We start from the raw sequence: 11,928 nt of genomic DNA, 5'->3' as shown, positions 1-11,928 counted from the left end.
CACTGCTCACCCCAGGGGTGTGTGGGGATAGAGTGTGGACTTTACCACTCACTGCTCTCCCCAGGGGAGTGTGTGGGTCGAGAGTGTGGACTTTACCACTCATTGCTCTCCCCAGGGGGGGGGGGGGGTGTGGGGGGAGAGTGTGGACTTTACCACTCACTGCTCTCCCCAGGGGTGTGTGTGGGGGGAGAGTGTGGACTTTACCACTCACTGCTCTCCCCAGGGGTGTGTGTGGGGAGAGAGTGTGGACTTTACCACTCACTGCTCTCCCCAGGGGTGTGTGTGGGGAGAGAGTGTGGACTTTACCACTCACTGCTCTCCCCAGGGGGGGTGTGTGGGGGGAGAGTGTGGACTTTACCACTCACTGCTCTCCCCAGGGGGGGTGTGTGGGGGGAGAGTGTGGACTTTACCACTCACTGCTCTCCCCAGGGGGGGGGGGGGGTGTGGGGGGAGAGTGTGGACTTTACCACTCACTGCTCTCCCCAGGGGGGTGTGTGTGGGGAGAGTGTGGACTTTACCACTCACTGCTCTCCACAGGGGTGTGTGGGGAAAGAGTGTGGACTTTACCACTCACTGCTCTCCCCAGGGGGGGTGTGGGGGGAGAGTGTGGACTTTACCACTCACTGCTCTACCCAGGGGTGTGTGGGGAGAGTGTGGACTTTACCACTCACTGCTCTCCCCAGGGGGGGTGTGTGGGGTGGAGAGTGCGGACTTTACCACTCACTGCTCTCCCCAGGGGTGTGTGGGGAAAGAGTATGGACTTTCCTACTCACTGATCTCCCCAGGGGGGGGTGTGGGGGGAGAGTGTGGACTTTACCACTCACTGCTCTCCCCAGGGGGGGGGTGTGGGGAGAGTGTGGACTTTACCACTCACTGCTCTCCCCAGGGGTGTGTGGGGAAAGAGTATGGACTTTACCACTCACTGCTCTCCCCAGGGGCGTGTGTGGGGGGAGAGTATGGACTTTACCACTCACTGCTCTCCCCAGGGGGGGGGGGGTGTGGGGAGAGTGTGGACTTTACAACTCACTGCTCTCCCCAGGGGTGTGTGTGGGGAGAGTGTGGACTTTACCACTCACTGCTCTCCCCAGGGGTGTGTGTGGGGAGAGTATGGACTTTACCACTCACTGCTCTCCCCAGGGGTGTGTGTGGGGGGAGAGTATGGACTTTACCACTCACTGCTCTCCCCAGGGGGGGTGTGTGGGGAGAGTGTGGACTTTACCACTCACTGCTCTCCCCAGGGGTGTGTGTGGGGGGAGAGTGTGGACTTTACCACTCACTGCTCTACACAGGGGGGGGGGGGGGTGTGGGGGGAGAGTGTGGACTTTACCACTCACTGCTCTCCCCAGGGGTGTGTGTGGGGAGAGTGTGGACTTTACCACTCACTGCTCTCCCCAGGGGGGTGTGTGGGGGGAGTATGGACTTTACCACTCACTGCTCTCCCCAGGGTGTGTGTGGGGAGAGTGTGGACTTTACCACTCACTGCTCTCCCCAGGGGAGTGTGTGGGGAGAGTGTGGACTTTACTACTCACTGCTCTCCCCAGGGGGGGGGTGTGGGGAGAGTGTGGACTTTACCACTCACTGCTCTCCCCAGGGGGGGTGTGTGGGGGGAGAGTGTGGACTTTACCACTCACTGCTCTCCCCAGGGGTGTGTGTGGGGAGAGTGTGGACTTTACCACTCACTGCTCACCCCAGGGGTGTGTGGGGAGAGAGTGTGGACTTTACCACTCACTGCTCTCCCCAGGGGGGGTGTCTGTGGGGAGAGTGTGGACTTTACCACTCACTGCTCTCCCCAGGGGTGTGTGTGGGGGAGAGTTTGGACTTTACCACTCACTGCTCTCCCCAGGGGGGGGGGGGGGGGGTGGGGGGAGAGTGTGGACTTTACCACTCACTGCTCTCCCCAGGGGTGTGTGTGGGGAGAGAGTGTGGACTTTACCACTCACTGCTCACCCCAGGGGTGTGTGGGGATAGAGTGTGGACTTTACCACTCACTGCTCTCCCCAGGGGAGTGTGTGGGTCGAGAGTGTGGACTTTACCACTCACTGCTCTCCCCAGGGGGGGGGGGGTGTGGGGGGAGAGTGTGGACTTTACCACTCACTGCTCTCCCCAGGGGTGTGTGTGGGGGGAGAGTGTGGACTTTACCACTCACTGCTCTCCCCAGGGGTGTGTGTGGGGAGAGAGTGTGGACTTTACCACTCACTGCTCTCCCCAGGGGTGTGTGTGGGGAGAGAGTGTGGACTTTACCACTCACTGCTCTCCCCAGGGGTGTGTGTGGGGGGAGAGTGTGGACTTTACCACTCACTGCTCTCCCCAGGGGGGTGTGTGGGGGGAGAGTGTGGACTTTACCACTCACGTGACATGCGTTGGATGCCATCTTTGTAAAGGAGTTAACGCTGGAATCATGTAAAGTCGGGAGAAAATGGCTTTAATCAGTGTGCGACACTGATTTAAAGTGATAGACACCATTTTGGGGCTTAACGCTCAACTCAATGCACAGTCTTAACCCCGACCATCTGAACATGTCCAGGAGCACCTGGAGGGCCCCCCACCGGCGCTATTTAAAGGGACCATGCAGGATTTACAGGTTAGTGGCTGGATTATTGCTTCTGGCTGCGGAGACATTTGTAACTGTTTTTGGAGGTCTCCTGGACTTCAATACTAGGACACGGGGACATAGCCTAACATTTAGAGCCAGGACGTACAGGAGTGAAGTTCAGAAATGCTTCTACACGCAAAGGGTGGGAGACGTTTGGAACACTCTTCTACAGACGGCAGTTGATGCTAGCTCACTTGTGAATGTTAAATCTGAGATTGATAGATTTCCGTGAGCCAAGGGTATTAAGGGATATGGGGCTAAGGTGGGTATATGGAGTTAGGTCACAGGTCCACCATGATCACATTGAATGGTGGAACAGGCTCGAGGGGCTAAATGCCACTGCCACTTGCTGATATGCGCCACCTTCTCCTGCAAGAAAGCGGGATGTGTGTCTGGGTGATGTGCCTGTCATGGTTGAATAGCTGCCAGTATGTGTGGCCTGTGAGTTGTGGGTGGGTGGCTTGCAACAGTGGCAATGTGTAAGGGTGAGAGGAAGCATCTGATTGGAAGAGTTGAGTCCTGATGGAAAGAGTTTGTTGGTATGTGGGTGATGGGGGTGTCGTGTGTGGTGCAGTTTGGAGGAGACTCCACTTGACAGTTGACCTCACTCACCTTGACGACTCATGTCAAAGCATTGAACTTCTTCCTGCACTGCATCCATGTTCATGATGCTGTGGGCCTGGCATTGACTTCGTCCCCCGCTGCCTCCCACTGCCTTTTGGATATATGTCTGGAGGGCCTCTTGCACCCCCCCCCCCCAAACCCTGCGGATATAGGGTGTCCCTCCTTCTGTCCATCTCTTGCACCAAGGTCTCTAGTGCATCATCAGAGAACCTTGGTGCATGCACCCTCGCAGGCCTGGTACCAACTCAGTTCGGCAGATTGGTGAGGTCTGGTGTGCAGATTGGAGGATGTGGGATTTAGTAGTGTGCAACCTTTATTCAATGTTTTAACATAACTCATCAGTGTGTAAACATAGGGATGGGACCTGCATCTGTGTTTTACGTGTGCGATGTCTGATCTCTGTTCAGACTCCGTGCAGACAGTAGACTGTTATTTTCAGCAAATAACAGGTACCAGCTACCTTTAAGAAATTTCTAAGAAACATCCTCCCTTTAAGAGATTGAGCTCCCCTGGTGGTGGAAAGTGCGAATTGCATTGATTCCACCTGCAAGGCCTGGAATGGAGTCCTGATTGCAGGTCAGTCCTCTGGTGGGCTGAAACTTGTGACCTGCCTGTGCAGGAGTCATCGGGCGGGGGTAATAGCACATCACGCTACCAACGCCCGAAAACGGCCCCTATCCATTTTTTACCCCATGAACTTTGAGACACGCTCTGAAATGAGTTGATAAATAGCCTCAAGTTATAAAGGTTTCAGTGATTGCAGAATACACAGTGTCTGGTGGAGAGAGAATCAGACACCGTATGATACAAAACTGACTCTGCTCTGAGAAAGTCTTCAGATCCTCTCATGATTTAATGATTTGAACACTTGCAATGAAGGGATATTTCACCACATTCTTCAACTGCTCTCTGAATTTCGTTTGGGTCACGGCATAAATAAAAGTGTTTGTGCAGCAACTCAGGAGCTGGAGCATGTATCCCAGTTCTAGTATCAACTGAGATAGAAATACAGACTCAAACCCCAAATAAAACATCCGGTTCCATATAGAATGCACTAATAACAATGCCCATAACAGTATGAAATTCCCCGAGATAAGAAACAGTAAAATGATGGATTTCCTTCTGCTCTCCATCTCTGGGTCTCTGGGACTCTCCCCACTGCTGTGACCCCGGAGTCTCCTGCGGGCTCTGCTGGCCACTAAAATGGATCTGACGGTGAAAGCATTGAGCAGCAGAATCAGAACAAATGGGACCCCCGGGGTGAGGATATAATGCAGGAGTTCGATCACTCCCCACACACGTGATTCCAGAACACTGATTGTTACCAAACAAAACCAGGGCGTATTGTGAAGTTGATACCAACCCGTGAACATAAAGTACCAGGAAATGTTCTTCAAACAGCTCAGCAAAATCACTGTTCCCAGAACCACAGCCGCCGTTCTCTCGGTGCAATATTTAGTTTTCAGCTTCTCACAACAAATGGCCACAAATCGATCAAAGGTGAAAGTGACGGTGAACCAGACAGAACAGTCTGTGGCTGCGAAAAGCAGGACGGCGTGGATATTACACAAGGGGATGGAGTACAGGAAACGAAACTGCCCTCCAAAGGCAATGGGAATCTGTCTGAGTATCAGATCGAAGATAATGACCATTAAATCCCCCGCTGCCATCGCCACCAGGTAGCGAGTGACACATTTGGAGAGACCACACTTTCCCCGAGACAGGGTCACAATCGCCAGTAAATTAACTGTAAGAAAGGGAAACAAACAGGGGAATTATACATCAGGCAGGGACACTGTGTAAATATTAGCACAGTCTCTGGAGCCCCTATAAGTATCAATACCGTCTCTGGATATTCTGTAAATATTAGTAACGCCTCTTGATCCCCTGTAAATATTAATACTGTGTCTGGATCCTCTGTAAATATTAATACCATCTCTGGAGCCCCTGTAAATATTAATACCGCCTCTGGATCCTCTGCAAATATTAATACCATCTCTGGATCCCCTGTAAATATTAATACCTCCTCTGGAGCCCCTGTAAATATTAATACCGCCTCTGGATCCTCTGTAAATATTAATACCATCTCTGGAGCCCCTGTAAATATTAATACTGCCTCTGGATCCTCTGTAAATATTAATACCATCTCTGGAGCCCCTGTAAATATTAATACCATCTCTGGATCCTCTGTAAATATTAATACCATCTCTGGATCCTCTGTAAATATTAATACCATCTCTGGAGCCCCTGTAAATATTAATACCATCTGTGGAGCCCCTGTAATTATTAATACCATCTCTGGAGCCCCTGTAAATATTAATACCATCTCTGGAGCCCCTGTAACTATTGGTAAATTCTCTGGATAACCTATAAATATTAATACCATCTCTGGATCCTTCGGTAAACATTATTACAGTCTCTGGTTCACCCTGCGAATATTAGCACTGTATCTGTATCCCATGTAAATATTAGTACTGTCTCTGGAGATCCTGTAAATATTAGTCCTGTCCCTTGATCCCCTGTAAATATTAGTAGTGTACGGGATGCTCTGTAGGTATTATTACCTTCCCTTGATCCCTTGTAAATATTAGTACCTTCTCTACATCCTCTGTAATCATTAATAACGTGTCTACATCCCATCTAAATATTAGTGACGTCTCTGGATCCTCTGAAAATATTATTACCATTTCTGGATCCTTCTTTAAATAGTAGTAGTGTCTCTGGATACAGTGTAAACATTAGTACCATCTGTGGATTCCCTGTAAATCTTAGTACAGTCTCTGGATCACCTGTAAATGTTAGTACCAAATCTGGATTCACTGTAAATAATAGGACTGCATCTGTATCTGTCTCTGGATCACCAGTGAATACTAGTACCATCTCTGGATCCCCAGTAAATTTTAGCACCATCTCCGGATCCCATGTAAATATTACTCCTGCCAGTGGATCCCCCTGTGATTTTTGTTACCATTTCTTTCTCGTCTGTGAATATTAGTAACTTCTCTGGATTCCTGTAAATATTAGTACTGTCTCTGGATAGCCTGTAAATATTAGCACTGTTTCTGGATCTTCTGTAAAAATTATTACCGTCTCTGTATCACTCTGTAAATATGAGTACCAACTCTAGAACTGCTATAAATATTGGATCCCCAGTATATATTAGTACTGTGCCTGGATCCGCTGTAAGTATTATTACTGCATATGGATCCTGCAATGAATATTAGTACCATCTCTGGATCAACTGTAAATATTAGTGCTGTCTCCAGATCCCATTGTAAATATTAGTACTGTCTCTGGATCCCCTGTAAAAATTAGTATCATCTCTGGATCCCCTGTAAATATTATTATTTTCACTGGGTCCCCTGTAAAAATTAGTATCATCTCTGGATCCCCTGTAGAATCAAAGAAAGGTTACAGCACGGAAGGAGGCCATTCGGCCCATCGAGTGCACACCGGCTCTATGCAAGAACAATCCAGCTAGTTCCATCCCCTGCCCTATCCCCGTAGTCCTTCAATTTCTTTTCCTTTCAAGTACTTATCCAGTTCCCTTTTGAAAGCCACAATTGAAACTGCCTCGGGCAGTGCATTCCAGATCCTAACCACTCGCTGTGTAAAGAAGTTTTTCCTCATGTCACCTTTGGTTCTTTTGCCAATCACCGTAAATCTATCTCCTCTGGTTCTTGACCCTTCCGCCAATGGGAACAGTTTCTCTCTAACTACTCTGTTCATGATCTTGAATCCCTCTATCAAATCTCCTCGCAACCTTCTCTCTTCCAAGGAGAACAACCCCAGCTTCTCCAGTCTATCCACGTAACTAAAGTCACTCATCCCTGAAATCATTCTGGTAAATCTCTTCTGCACCCTCTCTAAGGCCTTCACATCCTTCCTAAAGTGCGGTGTCCAGAACTGGACACAATACTCCAGTTGTGGCCGAACCAGTGTTTTATAAAGGTTCATCATGACTTCCATACTTTTGTACTCTATGCCTCTATTTATAAAGCCCAGGATCCCGTATGCTTTTTTAACCGCTTTCTCAACCTGCCCTGCCATCTTCAACGATTTATGCACATATACCCCCAGACCTCTCTGTTCCTGTGCCCCTTTTAGAGTTGTGCCCTCTAGTTTATATTGCCTCTCCTCATTCTTCCTGCCAAAGTGTATCACTTTGCATTTTTCTGCGTTAAATTTCATCTGCCATGTGTCCACCCATGCCACCAGCCTGTCTATGTCCTCTTGAAGTCTATCACTATCCTCCTCACTGTTTACTACCCTTCCAAGTTTTGTGTCATCTGCAAATTTTGAAATTGTGCCCTGTACACCCAAGTCCAAGTCATTAATACATATCAAGAAAAGCAGTGGTCCCAGCACCGACCCCTGGGGAACATCACTGTACACCTCCCTCCAGTCCAAAAAACAACCGTTCACCACTACTCTCTGTTTCCTGCCTCTTACCCAATTCTGTATCCATCTTGCGACTGCCCCCTTTATTCCATGGGCCGCAATCTTTATGATAAGCTTACCGTGCGGCACTTTATCAAACGTCTTTTGAAAGTCTATATACACCACATCAACTGTATTGCCCTCTTCTACCCTCTCTGTTACCTCATCAAAAAACTCTATCAGGTTAGTTAAACACGATTTGCCTTTAACAAATCCATGCTGGCTTTCCATAATCAATCCACACTCGTCCAAGTGGCTGTTAATCCTGTCCTGGATTATCGTTTCTAAAAGTTTCCCCACAACTGAGGTTAAACTGACTGGTCTATAGTTGCTGGGTTTATCCTTACACACTTTTTTGAACAAGGGTGTAATATTTGCAATTCTCCAATCCTCTGGCACCACCCCCGTATCTAAGGATGTTTGGAAGATTATGGCCAGTACCTCCGCAATTTCCACCCTTACTCCCCTCAGCAACCTAGGATGCATCCCATCCGGACTGGGTGACTTATCTACTTTAAGTACAGCTAGCCTTTCAAGTACCTCTTCTTTATCAATATTAGGACCATCTCTGGATCTCCTGTAAATATTAGTAGCATCTCTGGATCCCCTGTAAATATTAGTACTGTCTCTGGATCCCCTGTAAATATTGGTACCCTCTCTGGATCCCCTGTAAATATTAGTAATGCATCTGGATCCTGTGCACCATTATTAGCAATATTAGCACCATCTCTGGACCCCCTATAAATTTCAGTACCATCTCTTGATTCCCTGTAAACATTAACACCATCTCCGGATCCCACTGTGAATATTAGTACCATTTTTGTTTCATGTTAGTATCATATCTGGATTCCCTGTAAATATTAGCACCGTCTCTGAATCCCCTGTAAAGATTAATACCATCTCTGGGTTTCCTGCAAATACTAGTAATGTCTTTGCATTCCTCAGTAAATATTATTACTGTCTCTGCATTCCACTCTGAATGATACTAACATTTTTTTGTCCCCTGTAAGAATTAGTACTGTCTCTGTTTCCCCTGTAAATATTAGTCGAGTCTCTAGATAACCTATAAATATTATTACCGTCTCTAGACCCACTGTAAATATTAGCAGTGTCTCCAGATCCCTTGTAAATATTAGTATCTTCTCCACAGCCCCTGTAAATAGTAATAACGTCTCTACACCCCTGTAAATATTAGTAGATTCTCTAAATCCACTGTAAATATTATCACGATTTACAGTGGATTGAGAGAATCTGTATATACTTGTACCGTCCTGTAAATATTTGTACCGTCTCTGAACCACATATAAATATGAGTACCATCACTGGAGCCCCTGCAAATATTAGTAGCATCTCTGGACCACATGTAATTATTATGAGCTCTCGAGATCCCTCTGAATATTAGTACCATCCCTGGGTCCCCTGTAACTACTAGTACAGTCTCTGGATCCACTATAAACGTTCTACTGACCCTGGATCCCCTGTAATATTAGTACCGTTCCTGGATCCCATGTAGTTATTAGTAGCTTCCCTACATCACCTGTAAATATTAATTATGTCTATACCTCCCCTGTAAATATTAGTACCATCTCTGGACCACCTTTAAACATTAGTACGGTTTCTGGATCCCTCTGTAAATATTATTACCATCTCAATATCAATGTGTGAATAATAGTACAATCCCTGGATCCCCTGTAAATACCAATGAATTTTCTACATCTCCTGTAAATATTAATTCCATCGCTGGATCCCGTGTAAATATTTGTACCATCTCTACATCCGCGATATTTATTTGTAACGTCTCTACATCACCTGTAACTATCAGTTCCATCTCCAGATCCCTTGTAAATATTCGTACCCTCACTGGATGGCCTGTCAATATTGGAACAATCTCTGGATCCCCTGAAAATATTTGTACCTTCTCGACATCCCCTGTACATATTAATAATGTCTCTACATCCACTGTAAATATTAGTAACGTCTCTGTATCCCCTGTCAGTATTAGTACCGCCTCTGGATCCCCAGTAAATATTAGTACTGTCTCTGGATCCCCAGTAAATATTAGTACTGTCTCTGGATACCCAGTAAATATTAGTACTGTCTCTGGATACCCAGTATGTATTATTTCCATCTCTTTATCCTCTGTTATTATTAATACCATTTCTGGATCCCCTGTAAATATTAGCACCGTCTCTGGATCCCCAGTACATTCGCACCGTCTATGGATCCTTTGTAGTTATTAGTAGTGTCTCTGAATCTGCTGTATATTATCACTGTCTCTGGACCCCTTGTATATTAGTACCATTACTGGATCCCTTGTATATTAGTGCCATGCCTGGACCCCATTCAAACACTGACACACCCCAAGGACCCTGTGAAACATGCATACATTCAGAATCCCTGAAATACAGCCTCACTCTCAGGGATCCATTGTGAATTAAATCTCACACCCAGAAAATCCCCTTAAATATATCTCCCATCCCTGTTCCACCCATCAATATATCTCCCTTCCCGAGTGCCCCCTTTAATTTTTGAGCTGGTTATAAAAACTTACCATCAAATCGTACAGCAGCAAATGCAGGGCAGGGGACAAAAATAACAGTGATACAGTGAAACCTGGTTTATAGAATTAATAACTGGATATAGTGAATTACCTGGAACAACAATGGCAGTGAGTATGGGACAGGGGAAAAAAGAACAGTAATGCAGTGAAACATGGTTCATAGAATTAACAGCTGGATATCGAGACTTACCAGTGACATCGACAGTAGCGAGTGTTGGTCAGTAAATGACTAGAAGAGCAATACAGTAAGACATGGTTTATATAATTAACAGCTGGATATGGAGACTTGTCATCAAATCGAACTGCAGCGAGTGTGGGACAGGGTACTACAAGAACAGTCATAAGTGAATCATTGGTTATAGGATTAATAGCTGGATATCGAGACTTACCAGAGACACCAACAGCAGCGAGGGGAGGATAGTAAATTACTTGTAGACCAAGAATCACATAAAGTGCCCGCTCCTCGAATGCTAGTGAATCATAAAGTAGATACACAACTTGAAAAGTCCATAATGGGCTGTTCCAATCTGTTGTTCTCAGATTCCGACCCATTGTTTCACATTACAATCTATTGTTCTCAGATTCTGATCCCGTGTATAACATTACAATCTATTGTTCTCAGATTCCGATCCATTGTTGAAATATTCCAATCTGTTGTTCCCGGATTCCGACCCATTGTTGAAATATTCCAATCTATTGTTCCCAGATTCCGATCCATTGTTGAAATATTCCAATCTGTTGTTCCCGGATTCCGATCCATTGTTGAAATATTCCAATCTATTGTTCCCAGATTCCGACCCATTGTTGAAATATTCCAATCTATTGTTCTCAGATTCCGATCCATTGTTGAAATATTCCAATCTATTGTTCTCAGATTCCGACCCATTGTTGTAACATTCCAATCTGTTGTTCTCAGATTCCGATCTATTCTTTCCCTCTCTGTGGAGTCGCTGATCCCTGTTAGTGCCGGAGGTGATGCTCCCACTGACACTATGGGATAACACGTTGAAAGAAGTCGCTTATTAATAGCAGAGAGAAACACTCCAGTGACACAATTAGGGCCCACGGAGACTGACATTAATTACACTCACTGAACAAACAGATTCAGTTAAACCAAACAATTTTTATAACATAACATATATTTAACCAAATATTACAAGGATAGAAAGCCCAAAGCCCAGTATACTATTTTAATGAATGTTTGGAAGAACAGAAACTATGAGACCCACAGTCTGGCAGCACTGATGTGAGGAGAGAGCAGGTTCATTTACATATTGAGCCCCACACAGAGCAGGAAAGGCCCAGGCTCGATCCTCGGCCTGTGCTGTGTTATTCAGGAATGAGGTGGGCCAAGTGGAGCAAGTGTCAGTGGGGGAGCATTTAGGGAGCAGCGATCATAGTATCATAAGGTTTAGAATAGCTATGGAAAAGGACACGGACCACTCTAAAGTAAAAATACTCAATTGGAGGAGGGCCAATTTCAGTGGAATGAGAACAGATCTGGCCCGGGTAAATTGGAATCAAAGATTGGCAGGTAAACTGTAATTGAACAATGGGCAGCATTTAAAGAGGAGATGATTCGGGTTCAGTCGAGGCACATTCCCATGAGGGAGAAAGGTGGGGCAACTAAAGCCAGAGCTCCCTGGATAATAAAAGAGATAGAGAGTAAGACAAAGCAGAAAAAAGAGCATATGACAGATGTCAGGTTGAT

The 11,928-nt window shown here is 46.3% G+C and overlaps 1 protein-coding gene across 1 annotated transcript; it reads right to left on the bottom strand.

Moving 5' to 3' along the window:
• Positions 1–4,062: 4,062 nt before the first annotated feature.
• LOC137331565 (probable G-protein coupled receptor 139) lies at positions 4,063–11,061 on the bottom strand. Its single transcript, XM_067995445.1, has 3 exons — positions 10,824–11,061; positions 10,607–10,687; positions 4,063–4,964 (listed from the first exon to the last, which is right to left on the bottom strand). Exons 1-3 carry the CDS (start codon positions 11,059–11,061, stop codon positions 4,063–4,065), a joined length of 1,221 nt encoding a protein of 406 aa, XP_067851546.1.
• Positions 11,062–11,928: the final 867 nt, after the last annotated feature.

This window comes from Heptranchias perlo, chromosome 2, assembly GCF_035084215.1.
Source record: "Heptranchias perlo isolate sHepPer1 chromosome 2, sHepPer1.hap1, whole genome shotgun sequence".
NCBI classification, from domain to species: domain Eukaryota; kingdom Metazoa; phylum Chordata; class Chondrichthyes; order Hexanchiformes; family Hexanchidae; genus Heptranchias; species Heptranchias perlo.
Note: the sequence above shows the minus strand (reverse complement) of the source record. Positions and strands in the feature narration are given on the sequence as shown.

Excerpts from the sequence above, each read along its gene's own strand:
- LOC137331565 (XM_067995445.1), bottom strand. The coding sequence starts at position 11,061 with ATGGATCGGAATCTGAGAACAATAGATTGGAATATTTCAACAATGGGT. Across the intron at positions 10,688-10,823 it reads GAATCTGAGAACAATAGATT|CATTCGAGGAGCGGGCACTT; the intron begins GTAATGTTATAC and ends ATGATTCACTAG. Across the intron at positions 4,965-10,606 it reads CGCTGCTGTTGGTGTCTCTG|TTAATTTACTGGCGATTGTG; the intron begins GTAAGTCTCGAT and ends CCTTTCTTACAG.